Source organism: Notolabrus celidotus, chromosome 11, assembly GCF_009762535.1.
Source record: "Notolabrus celidotus isolate fNotCel1 chromosome 11, fNotCel1.pri, whole genome shotgun sequence".
Lineage (NCBI taxonomy): Eukaryota > Metazoa > Chordata > Actinopteri > Labriformes > Labridae > Notolabrus > Notolabrus celidotus.
This window is the reverse complement of record NC_048282.1, coordinates 29,844,192-29,868,393: the sequence shown is the minus strand read 5'-3', so window position 1 is coordinate 29,868,393 and position 24,202 is coordinate 29,844,192. Positions and strand designations below refer to the sequence as shown.

The 24,202-nt window shown below is 38.2% G+C and overlaps 3 protein-coding genes across 6 annotated transcripts; 1 reads left to right on the top strand and 2 right to left on the bottom strand.

The window, feature by feature from the left end:
- Positions 1-314: 314 nt before the first annotated feature.
- tpd52l2a (tpd52 like 2a) lies at positions 315-5,570 on the bottom strand. Its single transcript, XM_034695180.1, has 9 exons — positions 5,289-5,570; positions 3,845-3,960; positions 3,366-3,514; positions 3,051-3,098; positions 2,559-2,660; positions 1,954-1,980; positions 989-1,024; positions 838-886; positions 315-753 (listed from the first exon to the last, which is right to left on the bottom strand). Exons 1-9 carry the CDS (start codon positions 5,308-5,310, stop codon positions 676-678), a joined length of 627 nt encoding a protein of 208 aa, XP_034551071.1. The 5' UTR covers positions 5,311-5,570; the 3' UTR covers positions 315-675.
- On the top strand, positions 2,546-24,078 carry LOC117821114 (glucose-induced degradation protein 8-B homolog). Of its 3 annotated transcripts, none has more exons than XM_034695177.1 (5): positions 2,546-2,666; positions 19,720-19,847; positions 20,911-21,107; positions 21,473-21,670; positions 22,503-24,078. In XM_034695177.1, the coding sequence occupies exons 2-5, from the start codon at positions 19,727-19,729 to the stop codon at positions 22,674-22,676; spliced, it is 690 nt and encodes a 229-aa protein (XP_034551068.1). In that variant the 5' UTR covers positions 2,546-2,666; positions 19,720-19,726; the 3' UTR covers positions 22,677-24,078. The 3 variants fall into 3 exon arrangements, with proteins under 3 accessions (XP_034551068.1, XP_034551070.1, XP_034551069.1); XM_034695179.1 differs by lacking the exon at positions 2,546-2,666 and adding an exon at positions 19,188-19,389; XM_034695178.1 differs by lacking the exon at positions 2,546-2,666 and adding an exon at positions 19,188-19,389 and having other exon boundaries at positions 19,646-19,847.
- dnajc5aa (DnaJ (Hsp40) homolog, subfamily C, member 5aa) lies at positions 8,589-12,879 on the bottom strand. Of its 2 annotated transcripts, none has more exons than XM_034695182.1 (5): positions 12,719-12,879; positions 11,704-11,832; positions 11,395-11,608; positions 11,139-11,310; positions 8,589-11,029 (listed from the first exon to the last, which is right to left on the bottom strand). In XM_034695182.1, the coding sequence occupies exons 2-5, from the start codon at positions 11,811-11,813 to the stop codon at positions 10,923-10,925; spliced, it is 603 nt and encodes a 200-aa protein (XP_034551073.1). In that variant the 5' UTR covers positions 11,814-11,832; positions 12,719-12,879; the 3' UTR covers positions 8,589-10,922. The 2 variants fall into 2 exon arrangements, with proteins under 2 accessions (XP_034551073.1, XP_034551072.1); XM_034695181.1 differs by having other exon boundaries at positions 11,704-11,828; positions 12,719-12,847.
- Positions 24,079-24,202: the final 124 nt, after the last annotated feature.

Here is a 24,202-nt window from a genome sequence, read left to right as displayed (position 1 = left end):
TGTTACACTCTTTCAGCTTGACATGTTTAAACCTGTATGATACTCTGCAAAGGTGAACCTTAAAGTAAATACAGTATCTCTCATTTAAAGTAATTTTTAGTGCATTTTCTGGGGCATAATATTAGCCTTTAATTTCACTCTAGTGGATAACCTGCTGTATGGACACCTACATCTAGTGTTTCCATGATAATTCAAGCCTGCTAACACTCTCAAGACTCTTGCGCCACCCAAAGGCTGGATATGAAATTAGGCATCAATTCACTCATCTCAGTAGATTTAATTTAGTTCAGTGACAAAACATGACGAAACACACGCACCATTCAATTGACTTTAATTGAAAAATCTACAGTAAAAAAATACTTCATGTCTGTAAATTCTGTTTTGTTAATGTCACAATTAATGTCAATGAATGTATACTGTAGCTGGTTGTGCTTAAATGATAGTTTCAGTACACCGCACTCATATGTCAAAATAAATATCTCTTAAATTACATTTTTCCAACAACATATTCACATGGTTAGAGTTGTCTGAATGCATCAGTCAGAAGTTCCATTGGACAAATTTAAAAGGAAAATGAAGCAAAATCCTTTTTTTTTTTTTTTCATAACTGTACAAGTTAAGAAAAAAATGTATGTTTATGTTGTTATTCATTCTGATTTGTTCCATGGGTTCATCTCATGTGCTGTGACGCGAGAATCTTCTTTCAAACCCAGCAGTGTCTCCGTTGTTTGTCGAATTGCCGGTCACTTTGTCCTGTTGAGAACAACACAGCGTTGAACAGGTGATCAGTACTCAAACACAGTAAGAACATTGTGTGCTACATGTCCGCAAACTCACCTTCACATTGCCAACCATTTCTTCGAAGGACTTGAAAGTATTGGAATGTCTACAGAGAAATAAGAAGACAACAACACAAACATGTTTTGTACTGCGGCAAAAACACAACAGTTAGCAGTAAACTTATGAACAGTATAGTGAAAGGGTTTACCTCATAGCTGGCACGCTCATGGTGTGACTCAGGGTGCTGCAAAGAGACAGACAGCATTCAAATAATCAGTCAGCTTTATTGTATTAACACAAAATACATTATATGCTGAAACCATTGTATATACTTAAAGCTGCTGTGAGGAACTTTTAGCTTGTATCGATTCTGGTGCCCCCTTGTGAACAAAGTGATACCTCTTATCTCTTGTCCTGTACATGCAAAATAATTGTCTTCAGACAATAACCTCATCCTGTTGTCTTTTAACTTTTAGACTTATCTTACAATGTGATTATTTGCAATGAAAACAGCCAAAAAAGGCTGTTTCTAAAGTGAGTTGTCAATCATCTGTTCTGACACCTACCCCCTCAGAGCAGTTTTAGACATTAAAATGACAACAGAGAAGGTATCAGTATTGTTGTCGATGGTCTTGTTTGCTTTTGAGGGTCATAAAGAGGCATCAGTATCAGTTTCAGTCTGTTTCTCAGCCAGTTAAAAACTCCTCATAGTGCCTTTAACACACATGTAAGTGTACAGGAAAAATAAAACATGTCTACAAAGGACTACAAAGCTAAACAGAGTTGAGTTTAAACAAAAAATTGTGCATGTTTTTAAGACCAAGTTGATCAATGTATATAAAGATTTCAAAGGATTTTACCAGAAAGATTGAAAAATATTTAGAATTTCAGACAGAAAAATTTTATTTATATTGGTATAAATAATTAAAATTTAAACATTTAACAGATTTAAAAGAAAGACTGTCTGAATTATGTATTTCAAGATTACTCATGTGTTTCAAACTTAGGGGACCATGTCCATTTAAACAAGCCTCTGCTGTACAAACGTGAAGCTTATCTTAAATTTCACTCATGTTCTGCTCACATGCATGCACACACACACACACACACACACACACACTTGGGTTCATTCAGTCCTTTCAGTTTATTTTAGTGTCACGACTCAGATCTTACCGTGGTGGACTTGGGAGAGGCAGAGCTCTGTTGAGATAAAGACAGGCACACAGATGATGTCACACAAACGTGTGTTTCCACATGGGTGAGAACAACAGACTTATCAGACACTGCTGCAGACGTTCAGCTGTACTGATGTGATTGGATTACGATTGCTTACTGGCTAAACACAAGCGTAACACTGGAGGCCTTCGAACTTCATGTGGTTCTCTTTCCCTGACAGCTTATTTACTTTCACAGAGAACCCACAGTGGGAAGTAAATACCTTCTGAGCCAGTAGATTCACTACACATTTGTCCATAAAAAAATAATATTTAGCTTCAAAAACAAAACCGGATCTAATAAAAAAATGTTAGATTGAAAACCCTGAACTGGAAGTGAATTAAATGTTGCATTTGGACAAAAGTTAAACAGACAGAACATACTGAAGTGTTTTTTTTATCCCTTTTTAGGGACTTTTTTGGCTCAAAGGACATTTCTTATGTTTGTTTTTGTTTTCATGATGACTTATTACTGACCATTTCTTTGCTAGATAGAATTTGACTTTTTTTAAACTCATGTTTTCAGGAATATGGAATTCAGAGCTCGAGCATTCTTGTGTGTACCTCATCTCTGTCAGCCTCCTGGTGATGACCATGCCCATACTGGACAGTGCAGAAGACGTCACCTGGCCTGCATGAGAGATACCCTCCCGTGTCCTCATATATCTACAGGTAAAATAGACGCATCACACATCAGAAACTGATGGGTGGAAAGTCATAACACATTTTCAGAGCACACTAATGAAGAGAAGATAACAGAAAACATAATTTACACACACTTATTGCTGGAATGAAACAGTAAACAATAGACCCATATAGGGGAGTGCTTATAGTCCATCTGGCTTTCAAACCAGCGCTTCAGGCTAGCTCTGCTGTTGCCAGTTAATACTACTGCTCCCTGTGCTAAGTCAGGTTGTAAGGCTATTAAAAGGGCATAGATCCAATTTGACCTTCAAAATCCCATCACTTGTTGAAGATCCCTTCAAAGAAACAAGTGATGTCCTCTATGAGCAGAAGACAAAGACCAGGGAAACATGACTAGTCTTTTGCACTTACACGTCGGAGTTGCTGATGTCATCCAAAGTGGCAGAGGCTGTGAGATATCTGAAACAATAGCAGAACATGAACAGGTGGACAGATTACAACCCTGGCTTAAGACCACAACAGTCATTAGTAATTAGTGTGTGCTCCGTGGTTATGTAACAGTGTCACACTGAGACAATGCGTGGCTAATGCCCTGCCAGCAGGGTGTCTTAAAGCAGATAAGACAGTGGAGACAGAGACACAGTAGAAGTTAGGCCATACAGCAAACCCCTTTATGTAACAATGCCACATGGAAAGCTACACTGGCTGACTAAACATGTAACTTACGGGGTTGAGGTCTGGACTTCTTGCCAGCCTTTGGACAGGTTCTGTTTGATGTTACTCAGCGGTCCCATACCCAACTGCCTCCTGATGTCTGCTGCATATTTTTCTTTGACAAAAAGCACTTGCCGCAAGGTCTGAATTTCTTCCTCCATCTTTGATGAAAAAACAGAAAATAGTTAATTCAGTGTAGAAGAAAAGTGACCAGATAGTGTTAAACACATACAGTGTTTTCCCCCTTTCATTAATGTATTTATTTCATTTAACCAAGAGACACTCATTGATATTAAAAATCGATTTTTCAAGAGTGTCCTGGCCAAGAAAGGCAGGAACACAGTTAAAGCGTCCAACAAACAAAGAGCAGCTCCTCATATAAACATAATACAAGAGGTGACTCTATTACATTCAGAGCATATAATAACAAGTTATTACAAACAGTTTTATTTTGTCACATTGCTATTCATAAAAATCCAGCGTTACATCACCTTTGCTAGCTCCATCTGTAAATTGTCTATGTCCTCCTCGGTTAGATCTGAGGGAGATAATCCATTTTCTGTCATCCTTGTGGGGTAGTTCAAGGCTGAAGAAGTCACACCAAAACCTGACAAAGAAGCATGGGCCAATAAAAAATTATTGAAATCTGATGGATAGGCAGATGATAAATATATACTTTTGCAACTGATACAAGTGGACAAAACAGATAGTCCCCTAAAATTTTAAAAAGGGCGATAGATAGATAGATAGATAGATAGATAGATAGATAGATAGATAGATAGATAGATAGATAGATAGATAGATAGATGTGACGTTCGTGGACGTGTTGGCATTTTGAACATCTCTTTTAAGTGAACGATGAGATCCGATTCGCCGTTGCGAGCCGTTCATTTGGGAGCTGTTTTTATATGCAGTTCGCCCACGCTGCCTTCACGTGTCACCTGCGTGCCCCATGAGTCTTTTGTTCACACTTATTGTCTACACTTTGTTATTGTTTACATTGTTTTGGTGTGGATTCCAGTCAAGGAGCTGAGCTCCTGTTTGTAAAGTAGTTCAGGTGTAGAAACACCAGGTGGGGAAGTACAATTTTGCAATCACATTTTTATAATGTTGTGATTTTTATTCTAGTTGTATTTATATTTTTTATGTACATATATATTTATTCTTATTTATTATTTTATATTGTTAAAATCTTGTTCTTGTGTGGAAAATTTTACAGTGAAGTTGTTCTGCATGGAAGTTATCTGTAGCGTGTATAGTTTGTATAGTGACACAATGTTTTTTTAGGTGAGGGAAAATTCAAAATAGTGATCTCACTGTCGAAGCATGGGGATATGACTCCATCCTATGGGATGTTTACAATGCCAAATGAAATTATAATCAATATATCAGAATAATTCCCACCAATAGAGTATATATATATTAGCAGGGTGTGTAAATTTGAATTATTTTGATCCAAATCTTATCTTATAACTGCTAACAGTGATTGTTTCCTTGATAAAAACAAGTTACCCCTGGTTGACTTATAAAAAATAAATAAATATAACAATGACCCAAAGAGACAGTATTTTGAACGGCTCTTTAAAAGGAACGGCTCCACAAGATCCGGTTCCCTTCAAAGAGCCATAAGTCCCATCTCTAATAGATAGGTAAGATAAATAATAAGTAAATAAGTAAGTAAGGGAGGAACTTGTAGGAGGAATCATGTAGGTACAGGTTCGGAGCTGTCCTCGGTGCTGAACTCCCCTGCTGCTAGCTGCTCATATGTTAATGTTATCTACCTGTTGCTCACGGTGCTGTTAGCCATCGTCGAAAGAAGCATAAACACGATACAAACATGAAAACTGCCGACTCAAACTAACCAGAATACGGGTTGAAAATATACATAACATGCGTAAAAACTCCAAAGCACTGTATAGTCGTAGCTGGTCCTACCTGGTCGGTTCATCGCTGCCATTTTAAAGTCGGAGTGTTTTCAGTTGCTAACTAAATTAGCCTCCCGTCCCCATTCACTCAGCTCAACGAGCAGGAGGAGGAAGGAGCTAACAGGATCAATGAGGCTGTTTACACGGTTTACACACAAGAACACACACACACACACACACCGCTCACATGCTCACATGCTCACACTCACACAATGTGTCAAGATGTCCAGCAAACGAAAATAAATAAAGACATAGAACAGGTTCTTGGCATAAACCCACTTTTAAATATAGAAAAAGATGAAAATATGATATTTTAGTAGCAATAATTTAACAGCTGGCTAAAAGCATGGTTCTCTATTTGCCTGAATTTAATTAAAAGTCAAGTTATCACCAGCAGAGAGCTCATGTTGACCAAATTATTTCTAAAATAGTCAGTAAGGTAGGAAGTATTCAGAGCGTATAGGTATAGTAGGCCTAATACCACATTGTTAACTACTGTACACTGGAAAAAATGCCCCTCCAAAAACAAGAGAAAAAAAAAGGTACTTTTACCTTGAAATAAGCAAAATAATCTGACAATAGAACAAGTGAAAATTTGCTTGGTAAGAGTTCTTAAAATAAGACGTAATATTTATAAAACTGGGATCTTAAAACTAGCAGAGAAAACTTATTTGAAGCAATATTTTACCAGTATTTTAAAGCTTAGTGTCTCAGAATAAGCCATGAATGCTAACAATTAGTATTTTTTCACTCAACAAAAAGATTTCTGCACTAATACATTTCATGTTGACTTCTTCATTTGAGAGATATTCACCTTAATATTCTTTTCTAAATATGTGGAAAATAGTTCTCCATCTACTGCTGCATTAGACAAATCTAAAATACTGTACTTAAAAAAGTATACTAAATTAAAGAAAATACTATGAACAAATTCCTTATAATATTTCTAAGATTTTTTTTTATATTGAGAAATGTAAAATGTGACTCATATAGACTTAAAATGTGAGTAGACAAATTCTTAAACTGTAACTTTAGGAACCTTATGCAGGTTGATAAGAGTGAAATAAGACACAAAATCAGTGTTTTACATGTGTATAAATCCCCATCTATGGATAAGGTCCCATGATAAGTTGCCATGACTTAGAGACTTGTCTCCATCTGCTGGCAAAACATGGTATATTAGTGGATGTAACTATTAGCAAGAGGTAATGATACAGTAGCTCATGTTACACAGAGAAAAACAGCCACATATCAACAACTTGTATGTTTAGGTTCAGGTTCCTCTTCATTCAAAAATATGGATAACATTTTTTATTAAAGTACACATTTTCCCATTGAACAGTTGCTTGTTAGCATGCACATTGTTACCATGATGTCTCTTTATGAGTCATTATACTTTGATTACTATGATTACTTTGCTCTTTGTTTGCTTTGTATGGTGGTCATCTCACAGTGATGTCCACATTAAATAACCTCTGTGTCCACGGCGGAAGTATTTTTCTCTGCTTGGTACATTATTCACTCAGGGCTAAGTTCACCTAATCACTGAATATTAGAGCATCTCTGCTGATAAATGGTGCTTTGGTTGGTTTGTCTTCATCCCATTCCATTTGCTTTGTCCTGTAGCATGAACGTTGGTTTAGTATTTTATTTTTACACGTGTCTCCATGTCCAGGTAACATACTTAACTATAAGAGAACATTACATTATACATACTGGGTCTTGATTCAGGATATTTAAGGCCTAAATGATATAGCATTGGTATTGACTCTGATGAAGAAAAAGTAGTATTGAACCCTTAGTCTGTTACCAGTATTGAAGGCTGCAAATCAATGGCTCATGTCCCTCGTTATCTCCCATTGATAAAGTGCTTTTCTTGATTAAAGAAGTGACTCAGATACAAACTTTTTAAGCTGATATTCCCCTAGTTCTGGTGAAAGATGTAACATTGCTGATAGAAAATACTATCAGTAGATTAATCTTCATCATTTTATTTAATCACAAGCAGAAGTTTCGTACACACATTTAGTTACTGTACAGTGATGCTAATCTAAACTGTCTAGAACAGTGGTGTCCAAACTTTTTTCAAAGAGGGCCACATTTGATGTTGTCAGAATACTTCAGGGCCAGTGGCTCCTACTGTGACTTAGGTGACTTAGGTGACTTAGGAATCATACAAGTTATATATGAAATCTCTATTTAATAACAATTATTTTACATTTTTTTCTCAATAAATCAGTTACTAGGAAGTCCTCAGTTCTCCACAAGCCACGTAAACATTAGCAAACTTTATCTTCTTCTGTAGAATGTTTTTCATTCGGGTCGGGCAATGTGGGGAAAAATATTGTCTTGTTTTTTTTCTATGACAGGATCACAATCTGGATTTCATCACACTTCTATTTCATATTGTTTTTAAGACTTTTCTGACCAGCAGACAACATTTTAAGAACTAAATAATTCTTGTCCTGCATTCTGAACTAATTTTTATGCACCAAATTTTGCCTTTTCTGCACAATTTCATAATTTTGATCTTGTCTTGTGTCCTCTTTTGTGTCTTCTGAACTTTTATTGTTCATCAAGAACATTCTCACATCATGATAAAAACATTAATTTGAAAAAAAACCTGTCAACTTTAAGAGTTCTTGTGTTTCCTCCTATAATTATATTCCTGCAGAATATCCAGAACTTTGAATTTATAAAAGTAGTCCATATGAAGCTTTTTAAGACATTTCTGGATTGACTTTAGTTTTGTTTGTGCGCTTGAAAGAAACTGCAAATGTACAGATGATTCAGAATGTGAATAATTTCTTTGCTATAATAACACATTTTAAGATGGAAGCTTGGGGCCAAAAATAAATGGACCTTGGGCCGCAATTGGCCCCCGGGCCGTACTTTGGACACCCCTGGTCTAGAATAAAGATATTTTTGACATAAAATGTCCCTCTTCTTGTCAATGTAGGGCAGACGTGACAGGATGTTGAACACAGCTTTAGACAATAATAATTATGTTTGCTGGACACACTGAGTGGACTTTTCACAGTTACTGATAAAAGCAACATGAGTGAAATTTTGAAATTGCTACAAGGTCAAAAAATAGCTCAGCTCTAATCCATGCTTACTGCCACCAATGTGCAAGTCGTGTGGTTTATCTTTATCATGTGGTTTGTCTTTTAATCTTTATGGTTCTCAGTGTGATGGATAAGATCAGTCATTGTAGCCTTCACAAATCCAGTCTGATTTGAGCCTTCTCCAAACGATACAAAAACAAACACGTCCTTATTTTCCTCATGTAAAGAATAAGATGAAGAGACAATGTTCAGGAACATTTATTCAACAACAGCAAATCAGATCAATGATCCACTTGTTTTCCTCCAGACACACAATTACCATGCTACAACAGAAACGTTAAGGTTTATACTTTATATGGGCCAAGTGTATGTACAAGCGACCTGAACCATGAAACCATTCCTCGCAACATGTAATGGTCACATTACAACACCATACCATTTAAATTATAGCCAATCATCTTTGAAACATGACAGAGTATGAAATAAATAAAAACCCAAAAATGCATCATATAACCATTTCACTATAGTTACACTATATACTATGTTGTATTTTTATGGAGTCATTTCCTGATCATTGATCTATCGTAGTTTTTTTTAAACACACGGTGCATTCAACTTAGAACATTTACAATAGCATTTTCAGTATCTCAATGAAAAAGCCATGACAGGAACATCTATGTTTAATCAAGGGTTACAGGAAACATCATACAAGGGCCACAGAGGTCAACATCCATACCGTTAATAGCAGAGGGTGGGCAACAGGAGCTCACCAATTGTAAACCATTAAAACACATTATTAGCAGTCATGAAAACTGACAAAGTGGCAAAGATGTTCATGGCAATTATGGCAAATTTTAAAATGTGTGGCAATATATGCAAATCCAGTAGTATGAAAAATCTAGATTCATTTTGACTTGGAGCTGCCTGTAGCACTGGCTCACGGATGATATGCCGTACGAGCTTTTTACTCTACGAGGATTCAAAAAAGTCAACAATGATAAACGATCACAGCATCAGACAAAATGTCAGAGTCATCAGACCTGAATTCAAAACACAAGGACTAAAAACGCAATGAAAAAAAATACATTTCTCACTACCTAACAAACTCCAATGTCAGCTTTACTCCCCGGCCATGAAGAGAGTCACATGTTTTCACACATCACATTTACCACTTGACATATTCAACACAGCTTAAAGTGAAAATCATGTCACCCTCTTAAGCAGGGCTGCTGCTGCTAGAGATCATTGTTTCTATATGGCAACAGCTGGATTACCTGGACACCTTGGCTTCAATATAGATCATGAAGAAAACACGAATTTGTACAATAAGATTAGCTTTGTAAATGCCTCTCAATCTCTTTCATTTGTGACATCTCTCAAATAAATAAAGATATGCAAAGGGGAGCTTACAGCAGCCCTTTTTAATATTCCCCAAAAGCCTGGACTCTTTACCAAACTGTAGATATCATACAAATAAAATGTAGTCTTTATTCTTGTTAGGCTTGACTTTAAACAATAGCTCAACATGAAATCGTGACACATAAACAATCCACCTTGGCTGAAACCTGCCATACTAGAAAAATAAAATGATACATCAACATAGAAGTTACCTTGAAAAAAACTGTCATGACTACCTGTTCAGTGCTGCAGAACCAACTGGAGCATTGTCTCTTACCTGCAAGAATGGGTTGAAACAGATCTGAAGCAGAGAAAAAACAGCAAACTCCAATTTAGAACTAAAGTAGAAATATTTCGTCAGCAGGCGTTTATGCTGACTGACTTCAAATAAAGGTCTGGGCCTGAAAGGACCATCTCATGATTCACAATAAGAACACTCAAGGGAGCACACGAGACACAAACACAGTGCCAAAGACAAACCATAGGTCAGACAACTGCAGTTGGCAGTTTCAACTAAAAACAGTACAGAGTAAAAATTGCACAAATATATGACAACTCTGGTTTTGAAGATTAAATGATGGCACCGACCACCTCAGCAAATAAAATCATCTCTCTATCCTGCACCTCCCTGAGCCATGGCTCTCCTTAGCTTTAGCATAAAATATATTTACCACCACCACCTCCTCCTCCTCCTCCTCCTCCTCTTTGTGAGCTGTACGCGTTTGAACATATTGCACGAATGTATCATGAGTGTATCATGAGTCTTGCAAAGTAAAAATGTTGCTAAAGATGAAAGAAAGTCTGGAGACCATGTTTTATAAACAGTGCATGCTACACCATGATGCAAAATGTGGGAGAGGGGAAAGTGGGGGTAGGCGACCTGTGTGGTTAAAGGCCAAGAAATACAAAAGAAGAAATAAAAAAGAAACAATTTAGCTGTTTCTCTTTTCTTCTCTTACTTGGGGGGAAAGGGGAGAGGTTGCGGACCAATCAGGGAGGAGTGTAAGGGATGTGACTTTATTAGTTCCTTCCATGGGCCATGCTTACTAGTCCCTCTCCTCCGCATGGCTCTCTTTCTGTAGTGTAAAGATGGATGCCCTTCTTTTTTTTTCTTCTCACTGAGGTGGAGCAGGGAAGCAGGCAGGGCCATAGGCCAGGATTGACAGAGGGGTGGAAGGTTAGTTGAAGCCGGTATCAGTGTGGTAGGAGTGGTACCCATCTGATGTTAGCTGGGTCGTCTCTGTGGCTGATGGTTGCAGCATTATAGGGTCACCTCCAGCCTCTACTGCAGAAACATAAACAAACATCCTCAGTGTTAGCTTTAATGCCCTTTTTGGCAACATACCTCTAAATATATTAAAATAGGAGAAATGACACAGATGATTAACCCTTACCTCTCTCGTCGGACTGCAGTTGAGCCTCCAGGTCCTCAGGGGACACATAAAACTCTGGGTCCTGGCCCTCCCGAGGCCTTGGTTTACATTTTCCACAGCAGCAGTTACAGCAGCAACACAGGCAGCAACAGAAGTAGCAGCCAGTGGCCAGGCCGCAGAATACAAACAGAGCCTGCAGGCAAAAGGAGTCATGGATGAAGTGTCAATGTGCGACTGACAAATGACACAAAGCAAAGAATAAGGTACTCTGTCTTACCTTTGCCCACCAGCTTGAAAGGACAAAGTAAGTGTTAACATTCTCCTCTCCAAACTGCTCAGCCACATAAAGTCCCAGAGAGCCATATTTGTCATAAATGTTACGCTTTGTAGGGTCATTCAGGATTGCATGGGCGTTGTTAATCTCCTTGAATTTATCAGCTGCCTCTGGATTGTCAGGATTCTTGTCAGGGTGGAACTTCAGTGCCAGTTTCCTAGTGTAGAAAGTTGGCAAGAAAAGACAATGAAATTTAAGTCACAGCACAATTTGTTGTTTTAGTTGCATTTGGTTGGTAGTGATAAACCATACCTGTAAGATCTCTTAATATCATCACATGTGGCCACCTTCTCCACTCCCAGCACGGTGTAGAGAGACTCACCAGCGGTGGACAGAGAGCGCTGCCTCTGGTGCTCTGCCATGACGCCTTTCGTCAACTGACTCAAGACAGAAACAGAAAAATAAATGCACTGGCTGGGATGCATGAAATGCTTCGAAAGTAAACTTAGGGGACCAGATTTAAGATACCCTTAAACCTGTTAAAAACGTAACAAGATTGAAATGGGGTCTGTGGGATTGAATCCTCCAGATTGCAGGCAGCAGCTGGTCAAAATTAAATGCATCTGAACTGTACAAGCTGGGTACAGGACCACCTATTTCTCTTTAAATTAGAGACTAAATGAGTCTAAGAGCCATGAAAAAATGCAGAGGATTCATTATATTTTTCCTGAAATAACACATTTTCATTTTTTCAATGATATTGGACAAATGATCAAATGATAGTAATGATTAGACTGGAATCAAGACATCCTGGCAGGCCAACTGCCCCCCTCTGCTGCTGTGAGTAAATCAGTGACTGACATCCTAACATGCTGCAAGAGGAAAAGAATCAGCCCATCAGATTTGTGCTGCAAGGTAAAGAAAAAAAAGATAAAAGTATCCCTGACAATGTAGCTGCTTCCAAATGGGTGTCATCCTGACACAAATGAATGGCCACTGGTCTGTTAAAAGCCCAGGACTCCTCATTTCAGCGTTTTACCAAAAACAGTCGGTTCTGTCCAGGGTGTGTCAAATTCGCATTGTTTCGAATCGCATCTCGTTGTATATTGTCTATAAGAAGGATTAAACCCTTAGAATACGATGCTAGGAGCATAATCTCTGTTCAAGCATCAGCAGCAGCACTGCTATAGCGCACAGCATCCATGTTGGTTTGCTTCCTGGCCTATTCTTGATGCAAGATAAGGATGGATCGTCAGCATTAATTTTCAAGGGCAAGGGGCAGCATCTCGAATCTAATAAATGATAGTAAAATATATTTCAGGCTCACCTTTCAGTCTGCTCTGATGCGCTGCGAAACTAACGATCTCAGCAGGTTGTAATTTTAGACTGTGTGGCGTGACTATGGCTGCATCTCGAACGTACCCGGACCCTCTCTGGCTCCTACTACGCAACCATGGACAGCTGCAGCAGTACGCAGACTCCGCCCCCAACACCCCATGGCGACCCAACGTGCTCGTGCACAAACGGGCTAGGATGATGGGAGATGCTGGATGCAGAGGCGCGCGAGGCCAGTACTGCCGACCACTGCAAACAGTCAGAGGAAAGCTACATTAAGCATATGAGCACATCACTATAAACTACATTATCATATAAAACACCACATTAGACCACTGACCATTTATTACATTTTAAATTAAAGCTGCTGTTGGTGGGAATGGTGTCAGAAACATTACTTTTTTTCTGCTGGGTTTGGAGAAAAGGTCATAATACCCATCGGTACTCATCAATAAGTGAAGTAATTTGAGATTATCCCAAAATATCTGTATTTTCCAATGCCTATGTATAAAGCAATGATATTATTCCCCTTGTTCCCGTTATGACAGACCAATCATAGCTAATCTCCAATCCTCCATCCTGATTGGTCGAGTGGCGGCCCCACTATGTTGCCTTGATTAGCTGGGAAGTCACTACTTCCTGAAAGAACGAGCACAACAGTCTTTTGTGGGCGGGTTTACGGGAGCAGAGAGGGGAGGGGTAGTGTTGACATTCGAAATCTCTCTCCGAACTGATGTTTGTATCACGACTACCAAAAGCAGCTTTAAGCAAATGTTTTTCATTGCGCACATAGACTGTAAATAAAAATGGACAGCTTTGCTCCTTTTCCCATTGTACGGTTCTGAAGCCAAAAAATCCCGCTCCTGAGCGCCGCCATTGTGCAGCCAGAGCCTGCAAAGCCACAGTAACGAGCTCCGCCCTACAGCGTAGCGTCACAAGACGCTGTGTGTCCTTTGAAACCCGGAAGTAAAACCCTGTTTTTTAACCTCTAATAACTAATGAAAAAGAAACTTTTCAGAAAAAAGAGGCCTTGAACACAAAACAGTCAAATAATAACTACATATCACCACAGCATACAGATGTGAGAAACATTCGTACCACGTGTATTTATTTTTTAAATTTTTGCTGCGGATTTTCTACCTATACTGCAGCCAGCCACCAGGGGGCAGACGCTCTGCTGAAAGCTTCACTTCCAGCTGAGCGAGATGCACCTCTGATTACGCACAGTCGTTACGTGTGAAACATAAACGTGAAATGAGAAGATCAAAAAAGTTGTATGTGCGTCGTTCATATGGTTAATTATTAATCTTACATTTAAAACACTTTAAAACACCTGTCACTCACTTATAAAAGAAGCCAAATGCAAATAATACATACATGGTTAACGGCGTATCTGTATTTAGTTGTGTAAAAAATTAGTAGAATCAACTATTTTAGCTTTTTTGTGTTACATGTGTAGAACGATTTTTGGTCCTGCTTGGCACAGTGCCAGGCAACCGGAAGTGACTCCAGGAAGTCACATGTCACGGCCCATTTCACCATGCCAGGGAAAAAAGACGAATTTACAATATATTTCTGATGGTGTGGAGGGGGCAAGGATAGTTCAGGTTGATGGGGAGTTTTAGTTGCTCCCATTGGATGGCCCCTGTAATGGCAATTTCTTGTTCAGGCTATGATGTCAGCGTGATTGATGAAATAAACTCATGGAGAGACAAATTATTGTCTTTTGTCAAGTTTTATTATCAGCGCTCTTTGCAAAGAGGGAGAAAACTAGTGAACTTCCATCAGTGGAAGTCAGATGTCTTCTGCCCCCACAAATGTGAGTTCAAACAGTATATAGAAAAGAATGAAATAGGTGTGATACATTGACGGGAAGCTTCTTCCAAAAAAAAGGTAACATCCTTTGGTCTAAAAAAGATCATTGATGGGTAGAGTGCAGAATCTGTGAAAACAAAAGCCTTCTGTACATGACCTTGGACAAATGCACGTGCAACAGTTCCTATCAGTTTCTTACAGAAACAAAGAGAAACAGAAAGCAACAGTTTATTCATTTACCACCAGAATACGTCATTAACGAAAGAGGGAGTTTATGGGAATTCGAGAGATCTTACTTCTTATCAAGCAAAAAGCCTTCTGTGCAGACCTTGGAGATTTGCACCTGGAACTGTTTACACAATAATTTTCCACAACACCCCTTATACAGACAAGCTCAAGTAGTGGTAATTCAAACCATGTACTCCTGGACCTAAGTCAGAAAACTGGATTCTAGCCCTGAAACCAGTTAAAAGGATGATTCCAATGTGTATGGACGCCCTAAGCAGTCATGCATCCATACATTTGATTTGCTCGATTTGCCCGTCATAACGTTATGAGTAGCCTTAAACATTTCCATGTCTTCTTGTTATCCCAATATAACTACACTGATTTCCCTGTGGAAAGGAGTGCACCATTGTAACATCAAGCACAAAACAATAGGCTTAAATGCTACATTAGTGTGGACAATCTCATGGCATGTGTTCGCCTGGCCTATTACAGGGACCAGCATTTCGTTTTGTTTTTTAGATTGGCAAAAAATGATTCTGCTTTATATTCTGACATGAGATGTAATTTGATAAATCACGGGTGTCTTAGTGGCTGGGAAAGATAAACTGACTACACAGGGCCCGAATGGAGAGGGGCATCTCAATAGGCCTGAGATGAAATGTAGATTTTGTTTGATCTTTTTGTCTTTAAGTCTTGACTTTTGAAAGTAAATAAAAACTCTTGAACAAACGAGTTTCTCTCTGAGGCCCCTCTCACCCCTACTAAATGCAAAGAATGGTTTAGTCCACACCGCTGTAGGATTCATGACTGCAGTCAAAAGAGCTAAGTGACTGCTAGAGCACGTCTTCCCAAAAAACAAAATCAGGATATCAAAGAGAAAGTTAAGAAAAAAGAGTAAGAGACAGTAGGCTAGGGATATTTTTAAACTAGTTTCTTTTTAAAATGGAAGGTGAGCACTAATCACAATTTGGATATAAGGTGTCAGCCAGTAATCTACATATAGATGTAATCTATGTGTAGTCAGACCACATCCATAAACACTCATCAGTATGGTCTCCATTCCTCAGCTTTGCTTCTTAATTAAGAAAAGAGCATGCTAGATCCTCCAAAACAGCATGTTAGTGTACTGTAGTGGTTAGCACTGATGCTGTGTAGTAAAGCGCACAAGAGATTTTGTACATGTGAGATGTTGCACAAAATTAGTTATTTAATGCTTTTAATGAGTCACAAGTGCAATGAAGGTGTGGATATGGACATTGTGCTGTGGTGGAGGAGCTGAAAGTCTTTTTATGGGGCCCAGAATACCTGATGAAAAATTCCTGAGATAGATTAATCAGTTGTAATGAGAAAACCAGTGTTGACATCCTGAGATAACGAGAACATTTGCTAAGATATTCAGAAAATAACTCAGTGCATTTGCTATCACAGGAAACTCAATCAACTGTCTGCTTGAGGCTTCTGATAGACTTGAGTCTTTTTTTCCAAGGCTACAGTATTAATCTTCATACTTTAATCAATACACTAATGGAAATCTTAACCACTGACACATAAACTGGCAGTAGGTCATATATATCAAATCATAACCATTAGTCTGTGTCTACTCCTCTTGGTCTTGTCAAGTGTCTGCCTCAGTCTTGGTGAATGGGATCATTTATCAGCTGGGTTTGTTGTGCAAGGATCTAAAGAGAAGAAGGGTTGAGTTCTCTGAAAAGAAACCTTCACGCCAGCTCCTTGACACTTCATTGTAAACCTTTCATTCATGCTCTCTATTTGTAGTGAGAAATACTGTAATTCAATTTTCCAAAACATTTGTTCTGCTCATAATTTGATGTTTTTCTAGATTGAACTCTATATCCTGAAGCTTTAAATGTGATAAACTAGAAGAAAAGGTTGGCCTTGTGCATTTGCCCAATTTGTCCCATTCATCAGCCCATATGCTGTTAAACTGACATGGGAGGCCATGTAATTTAACCTACGTTACATTAACGTAGTGCCTCCCTGCCCTGTGTCCAAAACTATCTGTACACTGCTTGACAAAAGTCTAGTCACATAAGGATATAGTGGAAAAGTGGCAGAAGGTTGATTTTTCTGATGAATCATTGCCTGAACTGCATCCTGATCGCTGCAAATACTGCAGAAGACCTGATGGAACCCGCATGGACCCAAGATTCACCCAGAAAACAGTCAAGTTTGCTGGAGGAAAAATCATGGTTTGGGGCTACATCCAGTATGGGGTGTGAGAGAGATCTGCAGAGTGGATGGCAACATCAACAGCCTGAAATATCAAGACATTCTTGCTGCCCATTACATTCCAAACCACAAGAGAGGGCAAATTCTGCAGCAGGATGGTGCTCCTTCTCATACTTCAGCCTCCACATTGAAGTCCCTGAAAGCGAAGAAGGTCAAGGTGCTCCAGGATTGACCTGCCCAGTCACCAGACATGAACATTATTTAGCATGTCTGGGTTAAGATGAAGGAGGAGGTTTGGAGGATAAAACATAAGAATCTTGATGAACTCTGGGAGTCCTGTAAGAATGCTTTCTTTGCTATTCCAGAGGACTTTGTCATGGATGGAACGTATGGATGCAGTCCTCCAAGCTCATGGGAGTCATACAAGATATTAATTATCTTTTCCAAAGCACCATGACTTTATGTTCTGATGTTATTGTAGCATGTTTGTGTATTCAAAGTTAAGTATATGTTTAATTTCTACATTATTTTTGTATGCAACAAGACTTTTGTCCAAGCAAAATCTGACCTTTCTGTCCTAATTAAATGAAAAAACTCAATGAATGTTAAAAAAAAACCTTAATTTTGGTAAAATAAAAATAATTTAGAGAGCTTTGCCTTTCATTTGAGCCATTTCTGAGCATTTCTGATCAACTACAAGTAAAGTTGTTATTTGTTGTTCCTACAACTTGGATAAGTGACAAGACTTTTATCAGGGACTGTATTTGATGGGTTTCTTCTTTTGAAAGTTATCTTGCTGAAAAATAAAAGAGATGTTTATATGACATACATACTTCTTCACCCGCGGTGTCTCACAGAGAGATATTGCAGGTCTTTTCTTCCTGCAGTGGTCAGACTCTATAACCAATAATATATATGTTGTAAGATATGCTTATTTTTTATCTCTTTAATTTTGATTGCCAATAACTTTTTAATAATTTATATTTTATAGGCTCTTGTTTGCTTTATAGACTTTAAAATCCTGCTGATGGTTTATAAAGCACTGAATGGTTTAGGCCCAAAATACATTGCTGATCTGCTACTACTTTATGAACCACCTCGACCTCTGAGGTCATCAGGTACTGGTCTGCTTTGAGTCCCTAGAGTCAGAACGAAACATGGTGAAGCAGCGTTTAGTCTGGAACACACTCCCTGAAATCTGTAGCTCCGCTTCAACTCTCACCTCTTTTAAATCAAAGATTAAAACTTTTTTATTTGCCACTGCCTTCATTTCTTAGCTCAATTTAACCCACTTTTTGTATATATTGTATTAATTTTTACACATAACAAACACAGAACAAGACAGCACAGACGTAGTCAAATTACTTAAAAAAAAATATATATATACATATAAAAACAATAATAACATACATGGGTCATAAAAACATATATCATATCACATACAATCGTATGAATTACATGTCAAAGGAAAAAAAAACAAGACTATGATGTATGTTTGAAGATAAAATGTGGGCACCCTTTCTGCCACAAGCCAACCAGATCAGTGGGAAGATGATCTATGAAGGGTTGCCAAAAATTTTAAAATAGATTGTCATTGCCCTTTAATTTAGCACTGAGTTGTTCCATAGGAAAAGCTTTGAATGTTTCTCTGTACCACTGCGTGACCGATGGAGGCTTCTCCTGAATCCACTGAAACAGTATACATCGCCTCGCTAGGAGCAGAAGTTTACTCATTAGGAATTTTTCATATATTTCAAATTTTCCTTCCCTTTTCTGTTTTATTATATTTGTCAATTTAATTGTGTTCTTTTATGCCTGTCTGAATGTCTCCAATGCTTTTAATGTTTTAATGTAAAGCACATTGAGTTGCCTTCGTGTATGAAATGCGCTATACAAATAAAAGCTGCCTTGTCTTGCCTTGCCTTATATATTTTTTTGCACTGTCTACTTTGCAACTGTGGCACTTGAATTTCCCCTTTGTGGGACGAGTAAAGGACTATCTTATCTTATCTTAACATAGATATAAATGCACATATGTATGCTTTAAACGCCCTCCACGTTCCAGGAGTTAATATTTAAATGCCATATATATATATATATATATATATGAACATGGATTAAAAATGTAATATATTATATTAAATGTTATATCCATGTTCACTGCACTGGATGTAACTGTTCCTCGGCAACGGTGATGTCACTGTGCTCTCCAATCGGAAAGCTCGCAGGAGGAGTGACGTAATGACGTTCCTATCGCGAGGATATCACGTTAGCTTGGTCGGTGAGCTAGCCGCGAAAAGCCCGACAGTGTACCCGCTGTTTACACTTTCCTCTCCTCCTGAAGCTTTGACAGGACTGCACAGTGCTGTTTTATTGTTATCTTCTCACGTCTGATAGGAGGGGAACTCGCCGGATATTGTGTGTTGCACGGTAGGTTGTGTAAACAGCACACAACCTGCTAACTAGCTAAAGCTGCTGCCCAGGAGGAAATGGGTTTGTTTTGGAAGCATCGGGGAATCTCTGTATAACATTTTATTCACGCTAACTAGCACACGACCGCAATTTAACCCCATAAATATCATGTCTATTGTTGGATATTGTATGTGTTGCTCTGACAGTATCATGTGTGATTTGTATTTTCGCTGAATCCTCTGTATCTGTCTCCTTAACGTTACTGTTCATGTAGGTACAGACTGTGACCAAGCTGTGTCAGTCTTGCTCACGTTTCGCTGTGTCTCCAATGGCTTCTCCACTTTCCAGGACCCCAATGATGAGTTATGCTGAAAAGCCTGAAGACATCACAAAAGAAGAGTGGATGGACAAATTAAACAATGTGCACATACAGAGGGCGGACATGAACCGGCTCATTATGAATTACCTGGTAACAGGTGAGGCATGCAGCATTATAAAAACTGACTGTGAGCTGAAAGTACAAACTGTACAATAGAGATGGGATTCAGAGAGCCGTTCAAAATACTGTCTCTTTGGCTCTTTGTTATATTTATTTATTTTTTAGAAGTCAACCAGGGGTAACTCGTTTTTATCACTGGTAGCAGTTATAAGATAAGATTTGGATCAGAATAATTCAAACTTACACATCCCACCAATATATACATACTCTATTGGTGGGAGTTATTCTGAAATATTGATTATAATTTCATTTGGCATTGTAAACATCCCATAAGATGGTGCCATCTTCCCATGCTTCCACAGTGAGATCACTATTTTGAATTTTCCCTCACCTACAAAACATTGTGGCACTATAAAAACTATACAGGCTACAGATAACTTCCATGCAAAACAACTTTACTGTAAAATTTTCCACACAAGAACATTTTAACAATACAGAAAATAATATACAAATATTGGCTATATTAAAACGAGGCTCAAGGAAAAAGGGTAATGCAAAAAATATGAATGTTTGCTTTTCATCTTTTCAATACAGTCACAAATCACACAGCTGTGGCAACAAATCTCTTTAAAATGTACATTAACTGAGAGAAAAGGAATGAGACCCACTCGCCATCCTGAATAAATATATATGTATATAAAAAAGTATCAATACAACTAGAATAAAAATAAGGACATTATAAAAATGTGAATGCAAAATTGTACTACCCCACCTGGTGTTTCTACACCTGAACTACTTTACAAGCAGGAGCTCAGCTCCTTGACTCGAATCCACAACAAAACAATGTAAACAATAACAAAGTGTAGAGAATAAGTGTGAACAAAAGACTCATGGGGCACGCAGGTGACACGTGAAGGCAGCGTGGGCAATCGGCATATAAAAATGACTCCCAAATGAACGGCTTCTCATCATTCACTTAAAAGAGCTGACTCGTTTGTGAACGTCACATCTCTACTGTACAAACCTTAAAAAGACAGATTAATCACAACTTCTCATGAATTTCTATCTGCCTGCCTGTGTATTTTCTCATGCTCTTTAAGAGGGATTCAAAGAGGCAGCAGAGAAGTTTCGGATGGAGTCGGGGATTGAGCCAAGTGTGGACCTGGACTCTTTGGATGAGAGGATAAAGATTCGAGAGATGATCCTGAAGGGACAGATTCAAGAAGCTATTGCACTCATCAACAGCCTACACCCAGAGCTGCTTGACACCAACCGTTACTTGTATTTTCATCTGCAGGTACAGTTGCACACACCTTCTTTTTTTTCCTTTTTATCCCTGTGAGTGGAGCTGATTTTGTTCTCCCAGATTATTCAAATTGTGACATAAATTGTCATTCTGAGATCTATTGGGTGAACTAAATAGTAAATAGTTTGTCAAAAGAAAAATAACACTCTCGGAACGCTCAACAGTAAGTCAATATTACATGATGTAAGTGGGAGTATGGTAGAATTTAAGAGTCACCAAATGTCCACCCTTTGTAGGTTATAACCTAAGATGCCACTCCACTTGATGAGATTTTGTTCTTTGCTGGTTTGATTGGAAATCCGCTGAATGGAGCTTGAACTCAAACCTACATTTCTCTGTGTCTTTCTGTCTTGCAGCAGCAACATTTGATTGAGTTAATCAGGCTAAGGGAGACTGAGTCAGCGCTGGAATTTGCCCAAACACAGCTGGCAGAGCAGGGGGAGGAGAGCCGCGAGTGTCTTACAGAGATGGAGAGAACACTAGCTCTTCTGGCCTTTGACAACCCTGAAGAGTCACCCTTTGGAGACCTACTCAACATGATGCAGCGGCAAAAGGTAGTGAGAGTTCAAAGTGTGTTAATCTCTCTGAATCAATGACTTCTTTCACTTCACTATTCCCTTCATTAGATGATCTGCAGGGAAAAAAGAGAAAAACAAGGCGATTTTAGGACAATGTTACACATGAAGTACGGTTAACTTTGATACTTTAACCCTAGTGATATGCATCGTGTTCATCCTAACTTTTCACAAACAATCCACATAGTTTAAGCACAAAAATCTAGAGACTAAAGGTTAAATCATTAATTGGACATTTTGGCAACTCTTGTCCTGCATCATCTCTCTTACACTGACCCATGTAGGGAAGTCATAACATAATCCATTTGACTGTTCAAATGATGAGGTAAAACACCCACATACTGTAGCTCATACATGCAAAGAATGTGGCCAGGTATCTATAAAAAGCCTTGGCTCTCAGTACTGTAGGGTGACATCATGTGGCTTGTAGTTTACCTGCTACATATTTGTCCCTTTTTACATCAAAACATATCTAAAAATATGCTGCATGTTTTTTTTTGTTTACCAAATCACTTAGATGGATTTGTAAATTGTCTATACTGATGGCTTATAAAACTTCTGGTGAACTGTTCTTGAACTGTTTACCAATTACATACAGTGCTTGGTTCATTTTAAAGAAGTGCCCTGTTAAATAACATACTCTGACTGATACCCTCATGGTCAGCTGGTCAGTATTACACTTCAGTTGACATCTTGTTCGTCATTCTAAATGGTCCGAATAAAACCGGCAAGAAGTTTTATTTTTTGTTGTTTTTGTTGAAGAAAAATGTGTTTATATCACTTTGACTGCAGCACTTAATTTGGTAAACAGGTCTGGAGTGAGGTGAACCAAGCTGTGCTGGACTATGAAAACAGGGAGTCAACGCCCAAACTGGCTAAGCTCCTGAAGTTGCTGCTGTGGGCACAGAACGAGCTGGACCAGAAGAAGGTGAAATACCCCAAAATGACTGACCTAAGCACGGGAACCATCGAGGACCCAAAGTGAACACACACAGAGCAGAACAGCCACCTTCCACATCCCCTTAATTTATGATCAGTCAGTGACTGTGTGACAACCAGGTAACATATATGTATAAACAGATGACACATTGTTTTTCATGTTTCATTCATGAGAGGTAAGACTAAACTCATTGTGCAAACTGTAAATTGCTGTATTTGCAAATTGAAAGAAATTATTTAGTTTAAATACTGATCCTGGATTTGTAGATTGATCTCCGATACGGAAAAAAATCCAAATTGCTGTTTTATATTTTGTCTTTCTAAACTATAAGCTAAACATATTATTTATTGTGACTATCATCCCCACCAAGACGTGTTTTGCAGAGAAGAGAGTAAATTATATAAATGTTAATACAGTGGTGTGTGGAGCCAAAACCAGGGCTCCCAAAGATAGCGGGGGATTAAACTGTAATTTTGTCAAATATAAAGAAGAGCGAACACACAGTTTTCCTTTTGTCTTTTAGTGAAGAGATGTTTACATTATCACGACACACTGCAAGAATCAGAAATAGGTGTAAAATTTCATACACAAAATGTGAGTATTTTTCAATTTAACGGAAATGTACACTTTATTAATGTAATATAGCGTTATTTAATATAATATTTTATGATTTTATTTGGGATGATGTTTGACAATTTGCTTAAGAGTCCACCACTTGCTTTCTGAACCTGAAAACTGCCTTTGCGTGTATGAGAGGGTGAAATTCGTCCAGACTGAGGGGTTTAAATGAGATATGCCTTTTAGAGTGAGTTTGACACCCTGAGGTCTTTTCTGAGTCTACAGAAAGCACCGCCCCCCCGACACATGGCTTCTTATGGTCCGAATGGTGTTATGTTACAAAAGGTTAGGAAAGTGTTCATCCTAATGATGGAGGGGGATTTATACAAAGAGAAAGAGCTGCTCTAGTTGAAATATGATGATGAAGGACAGGGCCTGTTCAAGCAATTCTATATTTTGACAACTCTAATATTTAAAATGTAATCAGACTGATTCTCTTGTACATTGGCTCTGTTAGATTCATTTATGAAAAAGGTCAAAAGTAGTGCAATTTTGAATCCAAACAGACATTTCACTAAGACTTGATCCATTTTGACTCTTTCTAAAGCCGTTAGTGTTTTCACTTTAATTGCATGTAAGTGTACCTTTTTTTCTTTGGGAGGAGAAGCACTTGTTTTTTGTTTCTTTTGTTTCATTTGTTTATTTTTATAAAAAAATAAAACTTGCTGCTAGTTGTCCATTCATAATTTCGTTTTAGTTTTGAATTGTCTTTATAGTTGTTGGCTTTGACAAATACCGAGTCCCAGAGAGCTCACATCCCTTTTATTATTCAACATTTTTAAATCAGATTTGCAAATTAATGAAATAAACAAAACTTTTGTGAACCATACAAGACTATTTTCATTTTTCCAGTTGTAATTTTGCATGTACTCAAATGTTTTTAAAGGAAAAGTGTGCTAAAGAAACAATTCCCTTACTCAAATACCTGAGGATAGTTTTGAAAACCAAAAGCC